At 36.7% G+C, this 27,575-nt stretch overlaps 1 protein-coding gene across 2 annotated transcripts; it reads left to right on the top strand.

The window, feature by feature from the left end:
• lca5 (lebercilin LCA5) lies at positions 1 to 25,153 on the top strand. 2 transcript variants are annotated; one of them, XM_041252439.1, is made up of 9 exons: positions 1 to 209; positions 9,038 to 9,394; positions 15,020 to 15,555; positions 17,277 to 17,414; positions 18,581 to 18,677; positions 18,953 to 19,083; positions 20,283 to 20,366; positions 20,838 to 20,982; positions 22,610 to 25,153. In XM_041252439.1, the coding sequence occupies exons 2-9, from the start codon at positions 9,076 to 9,078 to the stop codon at positions 23,392 to 23,394; spliced, it is 2,235 nt and encodes a 744-aa protein (XP_041108373.1). In that variant the 5' UTR covers positions 1 to 209; positions 9,038 to 9,075; the 3' UTR covers positions 23,395 to 25,153. The 2 variants fall into 2 exon arrangements, with proteins under 2 accessions (XP_041108373.1, XP_041108374.1); XM_041252440.1 differs by lacking the exon at positions 20,283 to 20,366.
• The last annotated feature ends 2,422 nt before the right edge of the window (positions 25,154 to 27,575 follow it).

Below are 27,575 nucleotides of genomic sequence, written 5' to 3'. Positions count from 1 at the left end.
TGAGGGGGCGTGGAATCGACAGCACCAGTTACTGATTGCTGTTACCGTGGAGCTCGGTGTAAATACCACTCACCCAACACAGTAAATTAAGATCTGATTAGATCTGTGGAGCTAAAAATAAAAATAAAAATAAAAAAAAACCCACAGCAGCCGTATTTCATCGTTGTGGAGGATGCCAAAGCAAGAATGTATACGTGAATTCGACTAAGGTACAGTACTGCTTGAGCGCTACGTTATAAACAGGAAGGTGTAAGTTGTCGTCACTAGGTACTATTGGTAAAGCAGCGAGATAAGGGTAAGACACTCGTGATTTTGCTCTTGCCATTTAAATATGAATCATTTAACTTTTCACTGAGAAATCGTGTTAATTTGTGTTAGAACTGGACGAATGTTATTTATTTATTTTTTTTTACACGAGTAAGTGAATAAACACCAAGTTAAGATTACGAATACTGCGCGATATCTACTTTGTTTTGCTTGTGTCTGATCATTAACTGTTTTTTTTGTTTGTTTGTTTTTTTTTTTGGTCGAATATGTCTGTTGGCATTTTGCAGTGCTTATGCAGAGTTAAATAGAAAAGTAGTCATGACATGCTCAGTGTGTTTTATTCATTTTAATATTCAGTGAGACAGATATGTCCATTAGGATCACAAGTAGCTCAGTTCCTTGCACATGTTTCCAGGCCTGTGGGTAAACACAATGCCTGCCGCTGGGAGTAGAATTGTATCCGTTTCTCTGCTTGTCTGTCAAAGAGGTACCTTCCTTTGATAACTGATAACAAACCCCAAGTAATACATAATTTTATAGTTCATATGTAGTAGTAAGCTAATAAAATAAATATTAATACTTTGAGTAATAATAACAAAAAATATTAAGTTACAATAATATAATTTCTATGTATGTATTTCAACATTACTTGCCACTGCATGATGATTTACCCCTATGTAGCTGTTCTGGACCTAGGACCTATTGGTTTCTGACATATACATGAAATTAAAAAATAATTCAAGTTTAAATACTGGCCCAGCTTGTTTTGGTTGAATAAATAAAATAAACCAGTTTTCATTGGAATGTCTCTGTCTTTAGCGAGCACTAGGATGTCATTGAAATCTGCCGGTTGATTGGCGCACACATAAGCATTACATGATTTGCCATAGGTAACATTAGGCACCTTTGCATGTAGTCGCAAACATGACATGAAGAGGGATGGTCCTTTCAGAGCAAACTAGAAGCATATTGGCAAGGCAAACTTAGATTTTCACTTTTTAGCTAACCATTTTCCATTTTGTATTGGTAAATGTAGAGGAGCTTTATTCGTGCCATTTCAGCATCTACTGAGCACCAAAGTTCATTGTAGGCCATACGGTTTCTCATTTTAAATATAATTTGATAACAGAAAAAAAGCGTTAGGTCAGCCAGGGTGTCCTTGGCTCACCACGCACCAGCGCCCCCCGTAGTCTGGCTGGGCACCTGAGGGCTTGCCTGTAAGTTGCCCAGTGCTGCATTGTCCTCCAACGCTGTAGCTCGGAGGTATGTGCAGTGTGAAAAGAAACAGAAGCAGCGTGTGTTCATCTTCGCCGCTCCCGAGTCAGCACAGGGGTGGTAGCGGTGAGCTGAGCCTAAATAATAATTGGATGTTCTAAATTAGGGGAAAACAATTACTTTTTATTATTATATATACAGTGCCTTGCAAAAGTATTCAGACCCCTGACCAATTCTCTCATATTACTGAATTACAAATGGTACATTGAAATTTCGTTCTGTTCAATATTTTATTTTAAAACACTTAAACTCAAAATCAATTGTTGTAAGGTGACATTGGTTTTATGTTGGGAAATATTTTTAAGAAAAAAAACTGAAATATCTTGCTTTGTAAGTGCACTAGAAGGCATGTCTTTGATGTGACTAAATTAGGACACACTGTGTGCCACCTGAAAATGACAGAATGAAGTCCTTGTTGTTTAAATTTCTATTGAAAAACAGCTCAGTTCATTTTGAAGTACTGTTTTCATTAAGAGACAGAATATGTGAAAATTGATTGATTTTTATTATATTTGATATTGTGTGCTGCCCAAAGCAACCTTATTAGACTCCAATACTATTTTATTGTTGACAAACTTGTGAAATATGCAGTTTATTTATGAAGTACCCATTTCAGTAAATATATTATCGTTAGAACTCAATTCAGGAGATTTTGGTGGAAAAAAGTGCAAATAACAGTTGAAAAATGCATAATTGTTGTTCAGGGAGTCTTTTAGTAAACTTGCTGTGTTTGTATTGAAAAAAGCAAGTGTTGGATACATTAGACATTAACATGAAAAGAAAATGAGGATATGTTACTGTAAAATAAAAATTGAAATAAAAAACAAAAGGCAGCCACTTCTAGCTTAATCATTGAACCAAGCTGAAAGAGCAGTGTATAATATTTAACATAGTAGACTATGAATAAGTAATTGACCTTATTTTCCCTTACAAAATAACCATATATACCAAGTGATTGGAATCCCCTTCCCACAGTGATTTCAAATATGGTAAAAAAAATAAATAAATAAAAATAAAATAAAAAACAAGTGATGTGTTTTCAGTGACTTTGGCGTGCACTGCTCTTTGGTCTTTTTGTTAGTGGTTTCTGTTTTCTTGGTGATGGTCATAACATCCCCTCTTAAAGTATACCACTTACTTTATAATTTATTAGCTTCACATTGTATTTAATAAAGGAGAGTGAGAACTTCATCTTAAAACATTGTAGTCCCTTGCCCATGGGCACCTGTTTCCAGGGCACCTTTGACAATGGGACCAATTCACTAGTCTCAAGGTTTTCATTCTGGTTAAAAGTAAAAAGTAAAAAAATACTCCAGCTCATCACTGATTACAAATAATTATGTTTACGAAATTTGTTTTTTTAAAAGGAATCTTGATCACAAAGTATAGATTATAAAGTCCGGATCACTTCGATACTTCGAGGAGGTTAAATGTTTAAGAGATACAAATGGCAAAATCGTAGATGAAGAAAAACAAATAGCAAATATATTAAATGATTACTTTTCACAAGTTTTTACAAAGGAAGACACTGACAACATGTCCCACATGTCATCCAGTTCCTATCCAGTTTTAAATAACTTTAGCATAACTGAGGCAGAAGTGTTAACAGGACTAGGAGCTCTTAAAATAAACAAATCCCCTGGGCCGGATGAGATCCTCCCAGTAGTACTCAAAGAAATGAAAGAAGTAATTTACAAACCGCTAACCAAGATCATGCAGCAGTCTCTTGACACAGGGGTGGTACCGACAGACTGGAAAATTGCAAACGTAATACCGATCCACAAAAAGGGAAACAAAACTGAACCAGGTAACTACAGACCAGTAAGCCTGACTTCTATTATATGCAAACTTATGGAAACTATAATAAGATCCAAAATGGAAAATTACCTATATGGTAACAGGGTCCTGGGAGACAGTCAGCATGGTTTTAGGAAAGGGAGATCGTGTCTAACTAACTTGCTTGATTTTTTTGAGGATGCAACATCGATAATGGATAATTGCAAAGCATATGACATGGTTTATTTAGATTTCCAGAAAGCTTTTGACAAAGTCCTGCATAAAAGTTTAATTCTCAAACTGAACGCAGTAGGGATTCAAGGAAACACATGTACATGGATTAGGGAGTGGTTAACATGTAGAAAACAGGAAGTACTGATTAGAGGAAAAACCTCAGAATGGAGTGTGGTAACCAGTGGTGTACCACAGGGATCAGTATTAGGTCCTCTGCTATTCCTAATCTACATTAATGATTTAGATTCTGGTATAGTAAGCAAACTTGTTAAATTTGCAGACGACACAAAAGTAGGAGGAGTGGCAAACACTGTTGCAGCAGCAAAGGTCATTCAAAATGATCTAGACAAGATTCAGAACTGGGCAGACACATGGCAAATGACATTTAATAGAGAAAAGTGTAAGGTACTGCACGCAGGAAATAAAAATGTACATTATAAATATCATATGGGAGATACTGAAATTGGAGAAGGAATCTATGAAAAAGACCTAGGAGTTTTTGTTGACTCAGAAATGTCTTCATCTAGGCAATGTGGGGAAGCTATAAAAAAGGCTAACAAGATGCTCGGATACATTGTGAAAAGTGTTGAATTTAAATCAAGGGAAGTAATGTTAAAACTGTACAATGCACTAGTAAGACCTCATCTTGAATATTGTGTGCAGTTCTGGTCACCTCGCTATAAAAAAGATATTGCTGCTCTAGAAAGAGTGCAAAGAAGAGCGACCAGAATTATTCCGGGCTTAAAAGGCATGTCATATGCAGACAGGCTAAAAGAATTGAATCTGTTCAGTCTTGAACAAAGAAGACTACGTGGCGACCTAATTCAAGCATTCAAAATTCTAAAAGGTATTGACAGTGTCGACCCAAGGGACTTTTTCAGCCTGAAAAAAGAAACAAGGACCAGGGGTCACAAATGGAGTTTAGAAAAAGGGGCATTAAGAACAGAAACTAGGAGGCACTTTTTTACACAGAGAATTGTGAGGGTCTGGAATCAACTCCCCAGTAATGTTGTTGAAGCTGACACCCTGGGATCCTTCAAGAAGCTGCTTGATGAGATTTTGGGATCAATAAGCTACTAACAACCAAACGAGCAAGATGGGCCGAATGGCCTCCTCTCGTTTGTAAACTTTCTTATGTTCTTATGTTTTTATGATACAGATTACAAGTTTTGAAAAACCGACCCTGGGGGCTACAGTTCTTCCAAACTGCTTATTTTATTTTTTACTGTAATGCTGGATGTAAAAGTCAATGATGGATACTTTACCAGTACTGCCAGCAAGCTTAACATCACTTAGCTGTATAGTGATTTTGAATCGCCTATATAGACTGTGACAAATTGGCTGAGTGGATGCAGATGCAGGAGTGATGCAGTAATTAATCAGACAGAGCCTTGTAATCCAGTTTGGAAAGTGTGCTTTATTTTTATCCAGATCTGGTGATCAATAAAGAATAATCCCCCGGTAATACACAACAATGTGTACTGCACGGGGTAGACAATAATGGACTTCTAGACCCTAAACAATAAACAATATGTATCTGCCCCACAATAATATCAACACGGTCACCAGTCCTGGGTGCATGCAGTGGTGCTTGTGGTGGGTGATGCAGTTTATTTTGTGACAGTAGTGTTGTTCTGGCTATTGTTGTCCCTCAGCGACAGCTCCAGAATTGTGTTAACCGTCTAGTGATTTACAAACGAGGAATTACACAAAAGCCAACAAACAAAACACTCACGATACTGAAACCGTGGTTACGACAATTACGATTCTCCGTCCCCTTTTGTGCTGTCACACATGACCACTTGGTAAACGAGTGCAACCCCCCCTGCAACATCTCCTTCATGGAGTTATTTATAAGGTACTGCTTCACAACTTTCTTATCAAATGTACAGAGCAAAGGCTATTCTACTTGTCTTCTCAAGCATGCTCATTTATGGGGTGCATGCAATATTTTTTGAGACATCTGTACTTTACTACTTGGCAGGGTTTGTATGCAGTTTAGAAATTCCAAGTTCTCTCTTCATTGTCGTGAGAATGTGACATAGCAGCACATAGAACACACATTCCTCACGCTATAGGAAGGGTTCAGCTAAAACATGGCACTGCTTAAAAGGGATGGGTAAATTATCCTTCTCATGCTACAAAGCATTGCAAATTGATAAAAAACACAGTTTTTGTTTGCGTGGAAACATGTCTGAAAGCCATACCTTATGTTCACGACTCAGCAGTGAAGATCCCATTGATGACGTAACCTTGCACAACTTTCTACTATAATTAAAGGCTGTACCAAGTAATTCTTTACAACAGAGATCTGCTGGAAGTATTCTTGGTAAGGGTTCTGCTGGAAGTAGAAGTGGTAAGCTCTTTGACTAAATAGGAACAAATAAGCATACTGTACGAGGGGTTTAGAGACCTCTTCATGTTGTATTTTTATTTATTTTTTTTAATTTATGTGACATCATTTATTCAATGTTTCACTTATTGCCATTTGACTCCTACAATGATAGTGATGTATCTTTTTATAGGGTGTGGTGCCTACCTAGGGGGATAATTGACTGATTGGCCAACCATTCATGAGAGAGCCATTTGCTGCATCCTCATCTGGCCAATCAGCCAATGAAGCCTCCTGGGCAGGCATACCTCAAAGTCTTTGGAGTTTAAGTCTTCAGTGGTAGAGAACCTCTACCTTGCCACAATAGGGCAAGTCCTATTTCTTCAGGACACTGGAGCGGCGCACGGAGCAGTGTTCAAAACCACATGGCAACCACGCTGCATTGTGAAGATGGCAGTTAACCCCTCAAGCATCTAAAGTTTGCCATGATTATCATTTTTTTGTAGTTTTGTAGTTTTTGAAATGCACCTAAGTGAGGTTTTGCTAGTTTCAAATGTGTCACTGTACAAAGAAATCTTAAGTTCCTCACGCAATTTCATAACCCCTCAGCTCCAAGCGAGTACCACTGGAAGCACACCCTGTCACTTTTTACTCTAGATCTAACCTCAGACAATGCAATATTGAAGAGTAATGCAAGTTCGGTTGTGGTACTTTAGCCTATTTGGTACTTTAGCCTCACCAAAGGTGCCATAAGCAATGCTTGAATGCATGACAAATGCAACTTCGAAAGTCTGCCAAAAATCGAAAATCTGCAGATACCAAAATGTTTTGCTTGATTTTTGTAGATCTACATCAACATCAATCCAAAAATATATTTGGGTGATTTTTGGAGCATAAAAAAAATAAAAAATTCAGAGGGGGTTAATGACAAAAAAGATTTGCATTTTTTTACTCGGTGGGCCCGAGAACCCCCTGGTGAATTTTTCTAACAAAATCTGAGACGGTTGGATAGAATGTCCCTTTTCTGGTTGAGTTGGCATGGAATGACCCATATGTTATCATAATCATTATCATAATCATCTGTCGATGACTACTGTACAAAGTACTCATGGTTCTGATTGACATAACGAGTGTGCAATTTGTATCACTCGACGCCTGGGATAACAAGATTTGCTGTTATACTTTGTCTGTCAGACAAGTATTTTTTTTTTTTTTTTTTTTATGTATTTGTCCTATGCTCGTTCTGTTGGTAGAAAGACACTCCAGGTATATTTCTAGCGAGCCACGCAAGTTTCTGAAAACTGAATTGCAGAAGTCTAGCACCAAAGCACAAACATTTAAAAAAAAATGTTTACATCCCACCCCTATCACTTATGATTAACTAGCTGTGGAATAAGCTGATCTTCTGTTGATTACAAAGACCCCGTTCACACTTACTGAGTCGGCCTTGGGACGTCTCTGGGCCGCCTCAAAATTTCCATTCACAGTTGAGGTTTTAGGAGGCCTAAGTGCGTTCACATATGTGACTGAAAAGGAAGCCTAAATTGCGGCGAAGTGCTTGTCGGGAATGTAAACAGTGACGTAAACACCACATTCCCGGAAGTTAAACATAAGAGATTGAGCTGGGAGATTTGCAGACGTAAATATGGCAGTCTTATTTTTTGCAACACTGTTGGTACTGTACTTATTGCATAAGATACGATAAAGGCGTGTGTTGACAGTGCAGTCAGTTACTGTGGAAAGAAGCGATCGTGTTGGATCATGTGTAAATGCAGCAAACAAGGATGTGTACATTATATTAATCACAATACAGATTATGTGAATTGATTACATGGCCCTCAATTTCCTTACTCCTTGTCAAACTTAAAAAATTAAAACTGACATGTAAATTATGTTTGAATTCTGTAATACAAACAGGGTTTCAGGTGACTGTAACCCTCTTGGGAATCTCCTGGATTGTGTTCTTGACCAGCGAGGTATGGTACAGTATTATACAGAATATATATTCTTACTTGTACTGAACTCGGCTCATATTTTCATTGGGATGGCTGGTTGCACAGATTTCCTCTCTGTGCTTTGTATTTGTTTTATAAGACCCTCTTGTAACTGTAGCAGGTAAGACTGTAACAGTTAATTTCAGACAGGAGGCAGTAGGACTGTTGCAACAGTGTAAAAGTAGGAGCCGCACCCTATGGGCACATGATATACACCACAAAAATTGTGACGATGCTGATTCTCATCTCAAACGTTTTGTAGGTAGCCCAACATCTTATCCACCTGGGTACAAGCTTCCCCGAAACCTATGGACTAAACTAAATAGGATTCGCTCTGGAGCTGGACGCTTCAATGCCACAATCTGTAACAGGGGTTTGAAGAACAGCCCAATGTGTAACTGTGGAGATGCACTGCAGACAGCTGACCACCTCCTAGAATGTGTAGCACACACTCACAAATCCATGATGAGGACTTGGCCAGTGTCATAGAAGAAGCTGTTGAGTGGCTTCGTCGCACTGATGATGTGTAGAGAGGGAGACGAAATATGAAGTATACGAGAGAAGAAGTTAATTTCTGATCTGAAAAACAAATTAACCGAATGACTGATCTTTTTGAAAAAAATGTAAACATGCAGCAATATGAACATGCACTTAACTTTAAATTGAGTTTTGTTTTAAATAAAATGAGCTATTTTAAGATTTCATTAGCCATACACTAGATGTTACTAGCTATAATCTTTTCTTTATTAAAAAAAAGTAAGGTGCTGTAAAAACGTTTTTCTTTTATAACATACATTTTTAAGGTTTTGAGAGATTCAATTAAATATGGTAGTTTTCAAGACTGTTAACCGTTTCATGCATGGTGACCTCATGTGGGGACAAATAAAAAAAAAAAAAAATCTATCCTGTAGTCTTTCATATGGGGACATATAAAGCATGATAGCTTCATTTTTCCCTGTATAAAGTAATGGAAAAAAAATGTGAAAACATTTAAACTATTTTCAATATTTCATTCATGAAAGGCTTAAAGCCAACAGCAGTCAAGAAGAGTTTAATTTATGTAAAACCTAGATTTGTTTTTATAAAAATAAAGACAAATTATGTGACTGGGGGTGAGAAGTCATTTTCATTGTCCATCTTTTTTTCTTTTCTGTTTCAGAAAAGTTCTGCCACTGGTAAAGGCAGCACACAGCCATCATGCATTCCCCAAGATCGAACAAGTTGCATGAGGACAACCAAGAAAAAGAAAGGAGCCCGCACTCTCATAGGAGCACCGACCGAAACAGCGACCAGCTGATGGCAGACCGCAAGAGCACTATGGGAGACGGGGAGAGGACTAGAACCCGGGAATGCAATCACAACTTGCATTACGAAAAGAACAGTGATTCCTATTATTCAGACGATTACGATCACGACTCCTATGAATCTGATCATTCCCATTCAGGATCCAGAACTCCCAGCCCCAGGAGGACAGAGCACATGAAATGGATCCCCAGCAGCCCAGCTCATAAACAAGGTAACTTCTTCTCCAGCCACATCCCATGCTTCAGTTCTCCAGGCTACCACAGCAAGCCCAATATACTGCAAGTCCTAGAGGTGTACTGTAGAATGCACACTGTCCTCTTCATTAAGGTATTTAACGTTTTGAATACCATGGTAGCTGGAAAGCTATGCCATATATTGTGCCATAGTGCACATCTAAGTTCTATTAAAAACATATTTTAGCTTTTAACTGGATGGGTAGGAGGCAAATGTGATGTTTTCCAAAACTGAATCTCTATCGTTCCAAGTTGGTTTAGCAACCTACAGTACAGCAAAATATATAAGAAAATTAACCTAGAATTAGGGTGCAATGCATAATTGTGTATCAATGAATCATGAATCTTTCTTCACATGATATGTCATGTTAGAAGTACAGGTATGTATCGTTCTTTTAATGATTTAAACACTGGCAGTAGATCAGCCTCTGTTAAGATCAATTAAATAGACTGACCCAATTTTGTTTCTAAAGAACATTAATAGTTATCTTCTGTTAATGGAGCACAGGTTCTGCTAATGTCACCAGCCTTAAAGTGATTATTTTAAATGACAAAACCCACCTTCCATATTTTGCTTTATATAAGAAGTGTTATAAGCCTTTAAAATATTTAACAGAGCAATCATTAGCATCAAATGCCACTTCAGGCTACATTGCTGTACTACAGCAGCAACTGCCCCAGTCTAATATTTTATTTATATGCTAAGCCATACTCCAGGGCTACACGGTTTGATGTACTAGAAATTAGAAATGCTAAATACCCATTTGCATTCTCTATGCAAATTAAACAGTTTTTTTAATGTTGCATGATGTTTTAACAAGCAAATATGTTTTTTTTTGTTGTTTTTTTTTTTTTTTTTAATAATTAGACTATTTATTAAAATGATAAAATAAACCATATTGATATGGATTGTTCCTTTTAAAACTAAGCAATGCGAAATATGTTATGTGCCACAGCCTGACCTGAAAATTACGTCTGTGTGTAATGATTGTTTTAAACCAAGTTTGTAGACAATGTCTTCTGGTTAGAATGAACTTCTTAAAACAAATAACAGGTCAATAGGTTAATATTGGTGATGAGCTAGTCATTATAATCTAATTTAAAATAATGTTGCAGCATATGGCAAGGATGCTGTCAAATTGTGTGATCTCATTCTCTGTTTTCATGTGGTCATGAAGAGTATCATACAGTACATCTCTACTTTGTTCTTTTATTTGTAATAGTTAATGGCATGTGTGTTAACGACACAAAATGTTCAAACAATTACCCCACATATATAATAACCTCTGATGAGCAGGGACATCACAACTAGGGGAAAATTATATTGTACAAAAATATGTTTAGGAATTAAAATAAAAATACAACAAACTAAGGTTGTAATGTGATTTCTGTGCCTCAACATAACAGAACTGTAACTGAGTACATTTCATTATAACTTGAAAGATCCAGTTCATTTACCTTTCGAATGGTATAAAAACAATAAAGACCATATGAACATGGTTTTGACAGTCGATCACTCCTGCATTTTATGTAAAAACCTGACAATGTTGCAATAGCAATGACATTCACTACCAGTGATACTGTAACAAATGTGATGCACCTGTTGTTTTTCTTGTGCTCAGTCATTCTTAACAAAAGTGATTGAGAGGGTTTGTTATCCACAGAAAAAGAATGACCCGGCTATATTTCTTCTTAGTGACAACCAAAAAAATTGTCTGAAATAATCACTTATATCTATATATATATGAAATATATATATATATATATATATATATATATATATATATATATATATATAATATATATATATATATATATCAGTTAAATTGGAGTTCCCCTAAACTTCCAGAAATGACATCAAGTTTCAAAACAGGAAAAGGGGTGTGGTTTACTGGTTCTGCTGATATAAAAGAATTGAGTTAAATACTGTTGAGGAAAAGATTGTGCAAATGTAAGTCATCCTAGTCAACCTACAGTACAAAAAGTAAAACAAAGGGTTTTTAATGAAATAGCTTGCATCACTTGACTTTCAAGGTGTGGTATCCGAAGAATAATCAACAAGTATAGAGAAACATCATCTGTAATTGACAAACCTAGGAATGGAAGACCCCAAAAAAGTGTCTAACAAGGATGAACAATACTTGAAGACAAGCGTTGAGTTGACAGCAGAACTGGCACAAGGCCCTGGTGTTGTTGTCCATCAAATAAACAGTACGAAGGTCACCCTTGAAATCAGGACTTAAAGGATGTGTTGCAGTAAGAATACCTCTGTTAAGAAAGGGGAGCAAGACTAAAAGGCTAAAATATGCACAAGAACACAGAAATTGGCCTATAGAACAATGGTCAAAGGTGCTTTGGACTGTTGATGTGAGCTATTTTACTCTGTGTTTTTCAGATCTTACAAAAAAAAGTAAGAAATACGTTCAGTTCCAAAAAGATTATAGTTTTTTGATATCACCACCGAAACTCATTTAACAACTACGTAGTCTCATAGTAGAAAAATGTAGCATGAGAGAGAGAGAGAGAGAGAGAGAGAGAGAGAGAGAGAGAGAGATGCTCCTCTCATAGGTCTACCCTAAAGTCTCGCTTTGTACGAAATTTATGATTTTCCCCCATTAATGATAATTCAAAATAAATGTATTCTTACCCCATGTATATTAACATGGATTAATACAGGGGTGAAATTCTGCCGGTACTCATCGGCACTCTGTACCGGGGCTTATTTTGATGCTGGTACGGGATACCGGGACTTACTTAATCTGCTTTTCATCCAACGTGGATGCATTCCATCCACTCACACAGCCCACTAGCTCAACGTTTCTTAAATTCAGCACAGTTCGTGCTGCTTGCATTCTGTTTCCTCACACTGCTTCTGTTTCTGTTAGCTGCTATTGGCCATGATTAACGTCAGAACAATCACTGCATGTTGATTGGCCGAGATTTCATTCTGATCATATTTCATTTTGGCATGAGTCACTAATCTCCGCTCATTTTGCTTTGTGTCAGTGCTCATTCATTGATTGAGAGCAGACTTCAGCAGTGCAATGCGAGAACAGCGATATGGAGTAATTATCGTTATTATGAAGAAATAATTATTTTCTTTAGTGTGGCGGAGAGACTATCTGAAATATTCTAAACTAACATTGCTGCACATTAATTTGAAGGCCAAAATCCACGTCAGTGTTTGCCATAAATTACGTAGTTGATAAATATTAGAAATAATTATCACAGCACATTTTGCCTTGCACTGATTTCCACATTGGCAGAATTTGTGCAAAATTTTCTAAAATGGCAAGTTGGACAGTAGGAATTAACAATAACATAAAAAACAGGATCAAAATGCTGCTTCAGTTCTGGTAAGCGGGTCAGAATCGGATACAGAAGGAGGTGTGCGTCACACTTTTCAAACACTGGCCCAACTTGCAAGGTACATGGCACAGTGATCAACATTTTGTTTTGTTGTGATCCTAGTATTTTCTGTAATTATCAAAAACCAAAATGGTGAGGTGTTTTTTCTTTGTACAATACCCCCATTTCTAAAGCATTTTGAAGAGTTTATTTAACCTAAATGTGAGTTTTCACTGTGCACATCTGCTTTTTTTTATTTTTTTATTTTAAGAAGTAAACCACAGTAATGATATTACTTTATGAGATGTTACTTTGTGCCACTGTTTCTTGTGCAGAAACGACAATACCAGGGAAAAATAAGTGTCTACTGTTATACTGTTTCTACCTGAAAAATATTTTTCCAGAATATATCATGGTAATTAATCTACACAGAAACACAACAGAGAAGCACACAGAACATATTATTGTAAGATAAGTAATAAGTACAAAATAAATAAAAGAAATAGGGATGTATGTTCTAATCCAAGGCTAACATTGTCGCACGGCCAGGTCCTGTTGTAGGTGAGTACCCAGGGTCTGGAAAGTATGGGGATGATTTCAGAGAATACTATGGAGATTAAAATGGCCAGGTACATTATTAGTTGTAGTAGTGCCTGCTACATAATAAATGTGAGTGGTCTTTTAGCCTCTATTGTGCATTGTTTGACTTTTACCTTTTTGTATCATTTTTTCATAGCACAGTTTTTTTTTTTTATATACCGTTTTTTATAACATCATCCCACTTTTAGGATATCTTGAAACAAAACTCCCTCTACAGCAAAGTAATATTTCTTAATGCTTGTCATTTAAAGTTTAGCTTAAGTGTTATATTACAGTACATGACTGAGTGATATAAGCAGAAGGTACAAAGCTTTCCGTATTTTCAGCTTCTTTGTTTTTGGTGAATTGGTTATAATTGATCAGTTATTTTTTAAGGCTTATTTTGTTCTTATAAATGTATCATGTACCAATATGTATACATTTAAGTATTTATTCATTGGCACTTAAAATGTCTCAGTTTTTAAAATGTTTACACCCAAATGTGCATATGAGTACCTGCACCTGTTTTTGTTGAATTTCACCCTTGGATTGACATATAGCCAAGGTTTATTAATACAGATTATTCCTTCAACCCCTGTGTATTGTCATTTACGACGTCCTTCACCTGTTTTCCCATATTCCATTCAAGAGCTATATTAGTGATCCAAAGGTACAGTTTCTATAAGCACATGTATTCGGTTTAGACAAAGTATAATTTCACAGACATGCAATAACATGAAAGTAACAGCACTACCAATCTTACTGCTGTTTTTCCATCCTTTCTTGGATAGCTGGCTATTTTTAGAAGTCTGACCTAATTTTTCACTGAAACAAATCCTGAGGATTCAGTGACAGTGTAACGCGTCTGCATGCATGTTGGTGCATAATGAGTGCATAAAGTAGCATTAATTGGATGTTGATTCGAGAAGCTCAGTAAAGGTCAAGTTGCTGACTCTTTAACAACAGCTATCTGACTTAAGGTTCTATTCCCATGGTGCATTGTTATTTCTCCAGATACTACATTTTCCCTGATTTAAACTGCATTTGCTCATCTTGGCGGACACACTTCCCTAATAACCTCAACAGTAATGATTTGATTTCATGCTGCACTGCGTATTTTGTAACAAATGTTCCTTAGTTTGTTGACTTTTCAGCCAATGTTATCCCAGGATTTCTCTGCCTGTAATAAAATGATCAATGGGTAAGCTACTACTTTTCCTCCAATGACATTTTTTAGACTTCAAACGACTATTTTACTCTTTTGGCGCAAGTCAGTGCGGTAGAGAAGTTTCTTATCCCAATACCGACCACAATGGTGTGCCATTTACAGTATGTGACGTTTTAGCTTGCTTCCAATACAAATCTAACTGACAATGCTTTTCAGTCTCAGCTTCCTACTTCAGATCTTAGTGAACTAAAGTATAGTCAATGGCCACTATTCATGTTTTATTAGTCTGTTCATCAGTAGTCACCGTTTATATCGCCAAATAGGCAGTTTGGTACTTTATAAAAGCCGCTTTAAGAATAGTGCCTTCATTAAAATTGGAAAAGTTGTGAAAGGATATCTGTGTATTACAATAACCTCAAAACCTTGCATACATGCAATGTATTTAACCATCCTGTTATCCAGTTTTTGTTACTGACACCACCCTTTGCTTTCCGTTCGCCCTCTGCAGGACTGAAGAAGAAAGTCCCAAGAAACCTCACAAACAAGACCAGGAGGCTGCAGAATTGGGGTTTCCGCTCCCAGAGCCTGAACAAGGAGCCCATGCCGAAGGACCTGGACCTGGTGACTAAACGCGTGCTGTCTGCACGGCTTCTGAAGATAAACGAACTGAAGAACGAGATGTCGGAGCAGCAGCTGCGCTTGGAGGAGCTGCAGAAGGAGAACAAGGTGCTGCGCCGGCTGCAGCACCGGCAGGAGAAGGCCCTCAACAAGTTTGAGGACACGGAGAGCGAGATTGCTCAGCTCATATCCAGCCACAGTAATGAAGTGCGCACGCTCAGGGAGCGGCTGCGCAAGTCGCAGGAGAAGGAGCGCACCGCTGAAAGGCGGTTCAAGGATTCAGACGAGGAGCTGTATCGCACCAAGTCCTCCCTGCAGAAACTACGCAAGCTGGCTGAGGACAAGCAGCTAGCTGAGCGGGATGAGCTGGCCCGAAAAATGGCCCAGGCGGACGCACGGCTGGAATACAGCGACAGGAGGATTAAGGTACTCTTTTTATCTAGTATGTGACACCAGTTGAGTCTGGGATTCTCACTCAAACCCAGTTTTTAAGCTCAAATCCAAAATTGTAGGTCTTCATTACTTGTGGAATGTGATGCTAGTGCATATGAAGGCTGTATCTTAGGAACTGTAGCTTGAATTTTGTATGCACATTTGTAACAAAAAGGAGGAGAATTTTTTTTGTCACTTTATGTCCTGTCATACTAATATCTTAAATGTAAGTGTAATTAAGAAATCACTTGGAAACAAAATGATTAATCTCCAAGAGTTGTGTTTTTTGTTTTTGTTTTTGTTTTTTTTAAATTACAAATAAATATATGGACAGACAGTTATTTCAACGCTACCATTATCAGTTTGGTGCTACACAATGTCATTAGCATGTTTTGATCAAGTATTTACATTCCAATCCAGTGGTGTGCTGCTGCAGTTGAGGATGGCGCTGTGTGTCGGTAGTTCAAACAGAACTGCCACCAAAACGTGTTTTATAACAACTTTAAAACGTCCGAAATAATTTCAGATTCCTATTGTTGTTTTAATTTGGACTCTGATTTCCTTGAGAACGAGTTTAGTCAAGAAATACCAGTTACAGATCTGCCTCAGTCTGACGTACCTTAAAAGATGGTTGAGGCCATAAACCGGGTTCAAAATCAATCAGTTTTGACACTGAAAATAAAGATCCACCAGGTAAAACAATCACTGAATAACTGGTTTAATATACAAAATGTACACATTTTATTTGTTATTTTAAATATGCAGAAAACTGAATGGTTGTTCGTGATATATGGTTTTTGTTAAGAGGATGTCATAAACCACCTCCTTTAGTAAATGACTGACACCAGTCTCCTTAGAAGTTATTTTGATGAGATACTTGAAATAAATGTAATACTGTTGGAAACAGCATGTCACTCTGCTGTATATATATTAAATATGCACATTGAGAGTGGCACATAATGAAGTACAGAATATCACTCCTGGAGATATCTAACATTTCATAAACCGTTCGAGCTTCACTCCCTCTATTCTTATTGATGTCACCAGAACCCCACTGGGTACATTTCTTGCCAGTCTGTCACACACAGGTACTGTATATTATTCTGTTTATTTTTTAATTTGCTTTTGTTACTAAATGCGTATTCATACTTGTTTTAATGGTGCCTGTAGTGCTGAAGAAAATTTATAACTTCTGTTTTCCATGCTTATTTGGTACATAATCAAGTGGTTTTAACCATTTTGTTTTTTGTTGTCCAAGGAGTAAGCAGTTAAGACATGATTACAAAGTTGACCAAGCATACATCAACCCAATGCACCAATAGTACAAAGTCACTATGTAAGTCAGCGACAAAACAACTTACAAATAATATCATAGCACTATAGCAATTTGCAAAACAGTAAACATCACCGTCAAATCACTGAATATATATATATATATATATATATATATATATATATATATATATACAAAACATGAGTCATTTTACTTGATTATGTATCAAAGGGATTGCAAATAAGCACTGTCTTCATGATTCCATTATCCATACTGCATGTAAATAAATAAACACATTGAAATTGCCATTCAGGGATTGATCTTGTACCAGCATTTTTACCTGTGTGGAAAGGAAGCATGGCGTGCCCCCAGCAAGCCTGCGTTCAAAGCTGCTAGTTCTCAGTCTGCACCGTTTCATATGTTTTTCTGTGTTAATTATCAGGATCTGGAGAAAAACCTGGAGTTGAGCCACAGTAGTTTTCAGAGGCAGCTTGCAGCAGAGAGGAAGAAAGCACACGAAGCTCAGGAGGAGGCCAAAAGCTTGCAGGGCGAACTGGAGCGACTCAACCACAAACTCAAGGTACACAGTCCCTCTGCATCCTCTCCCTCTGCTCTGAACTCTTACCCTTTTCAGTATCAGGTAACAGGCATGCCTATCCTGTCCATGCTGATGATTCAGAAACAGCAGCAAAACAAACCATTATCAGCATCATTTTAAAGGTGGTTTAAATAAAATTAAAAAAAAAAAAAAAAAATTTGTTTTGTTAAGTTTTCTCATTTATCGGTTGATTCAATAAAAATGAAGAGTAAGTACTTTCAATTGTATTATATTGCTGTCTCTAAAAAAAAAAAAAAGAAAAAAGAAAAAGCAATTTAAGTCTGTGTTAAGGTGCTTTTACTTGTTCAGGAGCTGCTCTCTAGTTCTGTTTGCCAGCAGTAGATAATATGTAACTTTGATCAGCCAAAGTGTCTTAATAGAAGTAAGAGCCAGGACTATCTAGTGTTTTCACTCTTCACTCTTGGGATGAAGTTACCTTTTGCATCAGTATGAAGAACTTGATTGACGAAGCCTACGTTACAAATGTCTCCAGAAGTTAACTGGAATTGAAGAACAGCTTGTGAACTCATAGGGCTAGATTCTCAAAGCCATTTACTCCAGCATGATTTTGCAACATACTGGAAACATACCCACTAAAGTTACCAACCCAGAAATAAGCAACTCCAAAATTAAATTTAGGTGATTGTGATTTGGTATAAATTGTTTAGTATTCATTTTAGAAATGCAAATTGTGTTTTTTGTTTCTTAAAGACCAAAAAATGTGCTAATGGTGAATTGGAGTTAAATAGCTTTGAGAATTTAGCCCATTGTCAAAGCACCTACCACAGGTTTACTGTAAAGCCACAAATATTTGTGTCCAAAATATTTGGTGAATCACACCCATAAAACCTATTCTCCAGAAATGTTGGCGACCAGTTGCAATATACAAAGTATGTATTGTTAGTGGAATTTGAAAGGCAAAAATGTTAGTGTTTTTATTTTTATTTTTTAGCAGTGTTCGCAAATATTTATGGCTTTACAATATTACAAAAAACAGTAATTGACTAATTGCAATATGAATTGCAAACAGTTCATATTGCAAACATCATAAAACTGGTACGATACAAAAATAAAAAGGAAATTCAAAGCTACTTTTTATGTGTACCAAAATTCAGTAGTTGTAAGAGTCATGTATTCTTTTAAATTAGGAAAAAGAAAGAGAACTTGATACAAAAAACATCTACGCTAATCGAATGTTAAAACTATCTCCTAAGAAAGACACTGACATCACCCCAAGAAATAAAGGTAATGTGTAATTACACTTGTACTTGTGTAATTGTTGAGTATTTGTTGTTTTGTAGTCTTAGATATTATAACAGGAATGTGTATAATTAAAGTGTCCTTTTCACATACAGTAGCAAAGCCACCACATGGAATTCAATTCCACAGACCATTGACAGGTGTTTCAGTCCTACTAAAGCCATTTGTTTTTTATTTTTTCTTCTTCTGTATAATGTATTCGTGAATAGAGGCACAAATAAAATGTCAAACTGACTTCAACGGTTCTCTGTAAAATGCAGCACCAAACCGGAACGCTACAAAAGGAGTGCAGACTGATAAGAACTTGTTGGCCATTGAGTTTCCTCCTCCACCTCCTGCTGTTACTGATGAGACAGTAGATCCAGAAGAAGTTGATTATTTTTCATTGAAGGCAAGTTGCTTTATTATTTGTTTATTCATAATGATGTACAGTCAACTCTCAATTATCAGTGGGTAGATAATCCGGGTTGCGGATTTACCATAGTAAAAATGCAAGTGCGTTCCATTATGAGGTCAGTGACTCTTGTGATTGCAAACATGTCATCAAGTAAACAAGTGGTTTTAACAAATGAAAAAAAATGAAATAGTTGGAAATCTGGAAAAAGGTAGTACTGTAAGTTTCAGTGGAATATGGAACTGGTGAACAGGGTTTGTAATTTAAAAAAGAAGGAAGAGTTGATTTCATATGCAAGTATCTCCAATTCTTTAAGCAGTTTAAGAGTGATAGACTGCTTTAAGAAACTATAAAATTAGTACAGAATGCTGTATGTGTTTAATAAGTTGTTATAGGTTTTGCATTATCCGGGACATCCCTCCCTTCCATTAGCCCGGGTAATCGAGAGCTGACTGTAGTTTAATTTAGTGAAAATCCAGTTAAGTGTTGTGTACAGGGAGGTAAAAATTCTGAACTCAAATCAAGCTGGGTTGTTTATTTTATGTGGAATGTTTACCTCCAAGTTCACAGCTCTTAATAACAAATCTTCGCTATTGTACACCATTACCTTTTGTCAGCTTTCTTTTGGTTTTTATTCATGTGTACTTTGAATACATCTACACATTTTTGCTTTTTAGTTTGCTCTCTTCTGCTTCCAACAGTCATCACTATATGGGGGGGGGGGGGGGGGGGGGGGGGGGGGGGGGGGGGGGGGTCTGCGAGTTCCAATATATAAACTCCTTAAATCCAAGCCAGTAGGGTATTGTGACAGAATCAACTGCAACAGAGCAATCTGGTTGGCTGGAAAGGTTGTGATGGTGTATAATAAATAAATAATAAAGAAATAACAAAAAGCCTATCTTAAATTGGATTATGAGACTTTTATTACCATACTAAATGAAAGCAAACATTCCTTTTACCACTTATATCCATGAATACCTTTGTGTGATTACACATTGTGACAAGGTTAATTTAATGCATGTTTTACTATATTTGAAATACTACAAAGAATAGGTACAACATCTTAAAATCACATTATTCAGTTGTGTTAAGGTTCTTTGACGATGAGTTCAGGAGCTTCTCTTCAGTTCCAGTTGCCTGGCACGAGAAGCGTTGATTTTGTAAGTAAGAAAGTGCTGCCTTCCCTTCCATTACAGGATAAGAGTCATCAAGCTGTACAGGGCAGAGCAACAGACTCTGGTCCATCAGTCAGAAAGACACTACAGCGCAAAATTATAAAGGTTAGGGTTTACCTGTTATTGTTAGAAAAAGGAATTTTCACTCAATAAGACATAAAAATGGTAACATGGGGAAATTTTTTTTCTTTGCAGTTTTATTCAGACATTGGGTCAATTACAATTGTAATTGTGTAATTTGTAAGTAATTGCAATTACAGTGCATTTGTAGCTGTAATTATAGTTGAACCTTGGCACATCTGCATAATTGTATTTGGAATTGTAATTACCATATAATTGACTAATTACAGTTAATTACTTCCAAGCGTAGTCAGTCACAGCAGAATTGTAACTGTAATTAAACAAAATTACATTGTAATTGAAACTGTAATTTTAGCAAACAAGTCTGCTACAATTGTAAGTATAATTCTAACTGACCCCAGGTCTGCTTTTATTCAATTACAATGTTGATTAAAACCTAATATAGTGGCAATATTTAAGAGGCTTACAAGTTGTGTTTCACTCTGTGTTTGTCAGGACCAAGAGAACAAGGAGAGGGAGACAGCGGAGCGCCTGCGAGTGGCCAAGGAGAGGCAGGAGCGGGAGAAGGAGAGAGAGGAGAAACTGAGGAGGGACCAGGAACAGCATGCACTGGAGGACAAAGCCAAGAGGCTCAGGGAAGGTGAAGAAAATACATTGTTTTACAGTTGTGTATCTTAGACGTGAGCTATGAATTACGTCTATACCAAGTATAAAATAGGTATTTATAACACTTTCAATAGATAACAAACTGTTTTTGATTACGGTTTTATACATAGTCTGCTGTACATGCATGTCATACTTCACACGTTTGTCTTATATGTGGAGAACTGTTTATTTGATTGTTTTTTATTTGATTCTCCTTGCTGTTTCTTTCATGTGCAAAGAAGTATGTATTTTTTGTAGTGTCCTATTTCTTGAAATTATTCTTAAAAGTAGATACAACAAAAGTTGAGAAGTGAGGAAAATATATTCTCTAGCACTGGTACAGTAACTAAAGCTTAATTCAAACATACAGAACAAATCAAATTGACTTTCTAGGATGCATTATATTTAAAATTCTCCTTATGAAGTACAAGACTGTGGAACGAACTCCTAGTTGTGAACGAGGTCTGAGGCCCTTGTGTCTCCAGTTGCCACTGTGAGCCTGCTCTTCAATCTTTCGTGTTCAATTATAATTACAGTTTTTTTTCACATTTTTTATTAGATTTTTTTATTTTAAAAGAAAATATTTTTACCAATATTTTTCCACATTACATTACATTTACTGGTGGAAAGTCATGCACCAGCATTTCTATGGTAGGGTAATTGGCCATCACCAGCTAGTCAAAAGCCACCATTATGGGTTGCTGTCCAATATCTAATACAAAAGACAAAGGTTAAACATAAATGAGTGAGCAAACCGCCAATCTCCAAAACTGAGAGCGAGGAGGAGGACTTGGGCATTATTGCTTAAGGTGGGATAGGGGAGGAGGGGGAGGGGGTAAAGGAATAATATTCAGACATACTAGGGTATAGGCTGGCAGCACCACACCACACCACAGGGTAGCCTGAAGTGTTATTGTGGTGAGTGTTAGGATTCACAAACGAGCACATTCCATTACAGTAAATCTGACCTAATAAGTATTACTGTACCTTTGTTGGTCTTAGATTTTCCTACATGGAAAAACACACAACAACCATGTTAAAGGTGAATTTTTTTTTTTTTAATGTTACTTTATTTAAATCTGTTGCAGAAGAATATTTATCAAACACGCCATGCAGATAATTCAGTGCTGTGCTTCCAGTCAACTTCCTAAAGTCTTTTGAAGGAATTTAATTGTTACAGAACCTCTATAGTATTTACAGGAAACACATTACTTTCCTTTTCTGTATTTGATGTTGTCCATGTCACAGCAATTTCTTTTAGCGTATTCCCAATAGCACAGTGAGATTTCCATTAGAGATGTATACAGGACACTCCTCCTTTTAATTTGGACACCTTGGGACAAAGTCTTTTGTCCTCATTTCAGTAAGTGCAAGCAAAAAAAAGGATGCAAAATAAGTGATGTATTGTTTCCAGTTTTTAAAACAGAATACACAAAGCATCCTTTCTTTATTCTTTTCTGTTAAAAAACACACCGATAAGCATTCAGACAATCATAAATCACACTATAAAATTTAAGCTGTAAATGTCCTTTTACTTTTGTTCATAATAGGCTAATAAAAACTCCACCTGGTGTTGTGGTGATCACTAAAATCCCTGTCCGTTTTGTCTGCCTGTTCCACAGAGTGGGAGAGGGAAGAAATGGAACGAAAGAGGAGAGAAAATGAGCTGTACCAGCAGCAGCAGGAGGAGAGGGTGAGGAAGCTGACAGACCAGGAACAGCAGAGCCTGGAGGAGGAGCGGCGCAAGAAGGACCTGCTCTTGGCCAGGATGAGGGAGGTCGACCTCGAGACCCAGGGCACTAATATCTTCTCAGATCTCTCCAGCACCAAACCAGCCACCCACTCTCAGGCAGACCAAACACAGAAAATCTTAAAGTTCTCTGAGTCGGTGAACAACCTCCATAGCGGCATTCCATCTCAGGGAAGCAGCGACTCCATCAAGAAGCTTGACTCTTCCGGTCGCAGAGCCATCAAGACTGTGGACTCCAGCGAGGACCTCACTTTTGGCAGCTACGCTCCTTCTTTTGGGAAGACATCCGGAAGGACTGGGCTCTCCAGCAAAAAGAGTGAAAGCCCTGAAGTGAAGGACAAGGACAACTTTGACACCACTTTCGGGAATAACAAGAAATCAAATCTGATGCAACAGTTGTTTGGTGCCAGTTCCAATGCCGACATCCCTACTTTAGAAATTTTGAATCTGCCTGCACCAAGCAAGACCTCTCAGGACACCGGTGGAGCCTTCCCGTGGGAGAAAAGCAGCCCAGCCAAGAAGAAAGATAACTATACATTCTTTAATGTGGGCAAAACACCAAGCGCCAACATGGGCCAGCCACACATTGCAGCAGACAGACCTGCAATAAGGGCCATCAATTCTTTAGAGGATGAAATAGAAGAACTTATACTTTAAACGGATTTATAATAGTTTACAGCATTCTAATATATTTCAGAATCGTCCAGCTAATTAGAAATAATTTCTGTATTGTAGAAGGTTTTTTATTGATTATATACAAATATAGTAAATGCCTTATGAAGGAGTAATCTGCTTACATCTCATTTGTATGCTAGCCAGTGTGTGTAACTGGTAATATTTTGGAAATGCATTTGTGTTTTTGTAGTTTGTATTTGCACTTGATGGTTTATTTAGGGGAAGATTGGAGGGCTCTGATTTAAGAATTTTGAGATACTAAGCATCCAATTTGTGACAGTACTTACCATTGAGCCAAATCATAGGTATTTTTCATTATTACTGTGCAAATGTCATGCCTTTGAAGGTGAAAATGTAGCTACAGGAAGGTGGGGATTAGCCAGACTGTCTAAGGCATCAACTATCAGATTTAAAGTTTTTTGTTTTAAAGGAAGTTTTCATTGGTTGAAGATAAATGGCATACATGTTTAATACTATGACAATGTTTTATGCATTCCATGCATAAAATTTATTATATAGACTGTCCTAAATTGTGTCCCACATGAACACAATTGGAAATCGTGTAGCAATTTATATTTAATTTAAATTAAGAAATGTATATTATGCTACCTATTTAATTTACATAATCCCCCCCCCCCCCCCCCCCCCCCCCAATTTAGATTAAATTTGGTAGGGCCATTTATTTTACATTTTTGGTTGGATAATTGTCACATAGTCTTCACTTAGGATAATCAGTTACATAAATTTAATGAAAGTTGCGTGGGCTTTTGCTACAATAATTGATCCCGGGTAAAGTGAATGTAGGTCATGATAACCTATGTTTTCACTGTACTGACATCTAATTCATAAAGCAATTGAAGGTTAGATCTTGGGAACTACTGATACTGGTTTTGATTAAATTATTAATGGTAATATATATCATGAGATGTATTCTACATCTGAAAGCTGTACTATTTCATGGTATTTATACCTATAAATGATTTATTTATGCACTTGGTAGAGTATCTGGTATTAAAGAGATTATTTGCTTTAATTTAACCCAATCCTGAACATTGCTTACCTACCCTTCTGCAACATCAGATATATGAATTCTATAAGGTTAACAAAAGACCCCTTATCCACTGTTGAGTTTTGAATGAACTGCCTTTGGAAACCAGAGTATTGGAGATGTACAGAAAGTAGATTTTCTGTTTTCTCTTCTGCTTTCATAATTACAATGGAGAAAATGATTACAGAATAAAGCAGCGCAATATCTGTAACAATAACAACAACAAATATCAATGACAACTAAAACCCTGTTAAGTAGTTTTATGTGAAGAGTGACACACTAAAGTCAAGTAACAGGGAATCAACCTTTTCCAACCCGGCACAATAATCAATTTTAAATGTCAAAATATACAGGCAAATAACGGAATAGGTGTTTTAAGATGTGGTTGTAATTTTTTGTTTTAGTAACTTTGCTGTTGTTGTAACCTGAATTTTAAGATTGATCATTATGCTTGTAATTGGTTTATTTTGTGACATTTATTTGTAAACAACCAATCAATATTTTTGACATGGAAAATATATATGTGTGTGTGTGTGTGTTCCATTTCACGAAATTTCACGAAATTGATAACAGAGTAGATGTTTATTTCCAAAGACTTGGACAGCACAATTCAAAACAGTATATTCATAATGTTTCAGGAATATGGGAGAGACACAATGAAGTGTGTGTGTATGTGTGTATATGTATATATATATATATATATATATATATATATATATATATATATATATATATATATATATATATATATATATATGTGTGTGTGTGTGTGTGTATGTATATATATATATATATACACACACACACACACGCACACACACACAAGTATTGTTTGACTGGTAATTCAAGTTCCCACAAATGCAAAGGGTTGCTATAGTAAGCAGGTATAGAACTTTGTTAGTGGTCGGTTTTACCAAAGGCATGCTGGAAGGTCAAATTCCTTTAAACCTTCAACAGGATTTTTTACACACATTTTGTAATTATTGTAATTACTGTGGGTTTCACATACCATTCCATTAAATTAGAAGATTACATTTGTTGTGGTTTAGAATTATTTTCAATATATGTATATTTGTGTTACCGGTATTCTCAGATTGGATGTCATTTTGTGACATGACTAAGAATGTGATTTTAAATAAATGCGTTATGATTACAGTTTGTTTCTGGTTAGTGTTTTGACTGACAGTGGAAGTTTTATGTAGTCTTTTATGTGACAATGGAGTCATGTGTTTGTGTTCTTTTCTCAACTTCTGTTTACTAGCAGCTTGTTTCATATGCCAGTGCCACACACTTCATCATGACAGTCACACAAGAACATAATGTTACTTTTATTAAAATCTTCCTATGTCAAGTATAAATTAAGTATTAGGATTTTTAAAAGAGCCTTGAGTTCAGATGTGGTGTAATTTCCTTTATTTCATTAATAGAAGATCAGTAAACATACTGTATGTGTCGTAATGTAATTGACTGTTCTGCACAGAAAAGCAGTTTAGCATTTTCCCGCTGTGGTTAAGATGAATAATGTAAACATCATTCTAAAGCAAACAACAATTGTTTCAGTGCATTACTAGCAATAATAATGCAGAGAGCCAATTTTGTTTTTGTGCTACTTGTCACAATGCTAAATGTATTATGTACACTCTAATACCCTGTTCCTGTACAACATATGAAACAAGTTCACTTTATAATAGTGAAGGTGTTGTATTATGATTGCACTAAAGATAACAAAATAAAACCACACATGTTATACATTTGTTCCAGAGTGAGCCATGTTTCCACAGTGGTTATTGTGTATGCTTGAACATGTGACACTTGTTTTGTGTTATCTTGAAAAGGCTGTATTTTAGTTAAATGTATTTTAATTTTTTTTGGCCAAATTGTATAACTGCACTTTCCCATGTTTCTGTTATGACACATTTCACATTGGCCACATACTGTAGCTGATGCCTGAGAGAACAATACAGACACATTCCTGACAGTGCACTATTGTGCAGTGAGATACAAAAGCACACACTTTGTCTTCGGAAAATAAAGATCAGAGCCCATTTGTGTCTATTTTGTTACACCAACAGTATTTTCTATTGTGGCATTTGGGGCAGGTTCTCGCTGGTGGAAGAATTTGGAGTGCTCTCATCTGACCTCACATTCAAATTGTACTGTTTGACATGAGTTTGTGAACAAATAACTCTGATTCATGACTTCACGCAGTTCTTTAGAATATTCTGACAATAGTATTTATATACAGTAGCAAACAAAATCCTACCAGTCATTGAATTTACAAGGTTTAAGAGCAAAATAAATCCTATAGTCATACTTGCTGTATAATTGCTAGCCGTGTATACCTAAATAAATACATTCAACTTTTTTCTACTTTATATTGTTCATCATTGCCCTTGTTTCCCATGAATCTTATTCACTGCATATACAGTAAGGGGCAACCAGAGATTCAGTATTGCCTCTGATCATGTGTAACTCATGGTCTTGGGTCGTTTTCAGTAACCTAGGAAGCTGAAAGGGAATACCACTACACAGGTTTAGTCATAGCTTTTATGTTAGCAGTGGTATGACTTGCAAGAACTCTGCTCTTCTTTAGCATGTGTTCCAGTATTATACCATTGCATTGCAGTGTGTGTGTGTGAGAGAGTGAGCCTTCTGTAGACAAGCCTTGCCAACTGATTGAGGGGATGTTCATCATGTCAACTGGTAACAACCATTTAACAAAATCTTTTCGGATAAACCAATTGGTCATCTGCCATTGGCTATGCTGTAACTTAAGGAGCAGAAGAATAAATGTGTTTCAAACAGCACGAGTGAAATACTTCTTCATCCACAACCACAGTATGGAGATCGACTGCTCCTGTGTGTAACAGTCCTCAAAGTGAAGCTGCAATACCATCCCACAAGCTTCAGGTACGGGCTTCCTCAATTAAGTCTTGTAAAGTAGTGTGGCTGTTGAAATGATATGTATACGTATCTTTAATCCTATGCGGCATGCCTGCAGGTATTTACTAACCTTAGATTGTCTTCATTAAGGTGGTGTACACATTCAGTATTATCAATGCATGCTCATTCCTTCTGCTCACTTCATCACCTAAGATACCTCTGCGACCATGGC

The sequence above is a fragment of the Polyodon spathula genome, chromosome 6 (assembly GCF_017654505.1).
Source record: "Polyodon spathula isolate WHYD16114869_AA chromosome 6, ASM1765450v1, whole genome shotgun sequence".
NCBI classification, from domain to species: domain Eukaryota; kingdom Metazoa; phylum Chordata; class Actinopteri; order Acipenseriformes; family Polyodontidae; genus Polyodon; species Polyodon spathula.
Note: the sequence above shows the minus strand (reverse complement) of the source record. Positions and strands in the feature narration are given on the sequence as shown.

Bases quoted from the DNA above. Each gene is read 5' to 3' on its own strand.
- lca5 (XM_041252439.1), top strand. From the start codon at position 9,076: ATGCATTCCCCAAGATCGAACAAGTTGCATGAGGACAACCAAGAAAAA. The intron at 15,556-17,276 runs GTACTCTTTTTA...GTTAATTATCAG, and splicing joins ACAGCGACAGGAGGATTAAG to GATCTGGAGAAAAACCTGGA. The intron at 20,367-20,837 runs GTTAGGGTTTAC...TGTGTTTGTCAG, and splicing joins TACAGCGCAAAATTATAAAG to GACCAAGAGAACAAGGAGAG.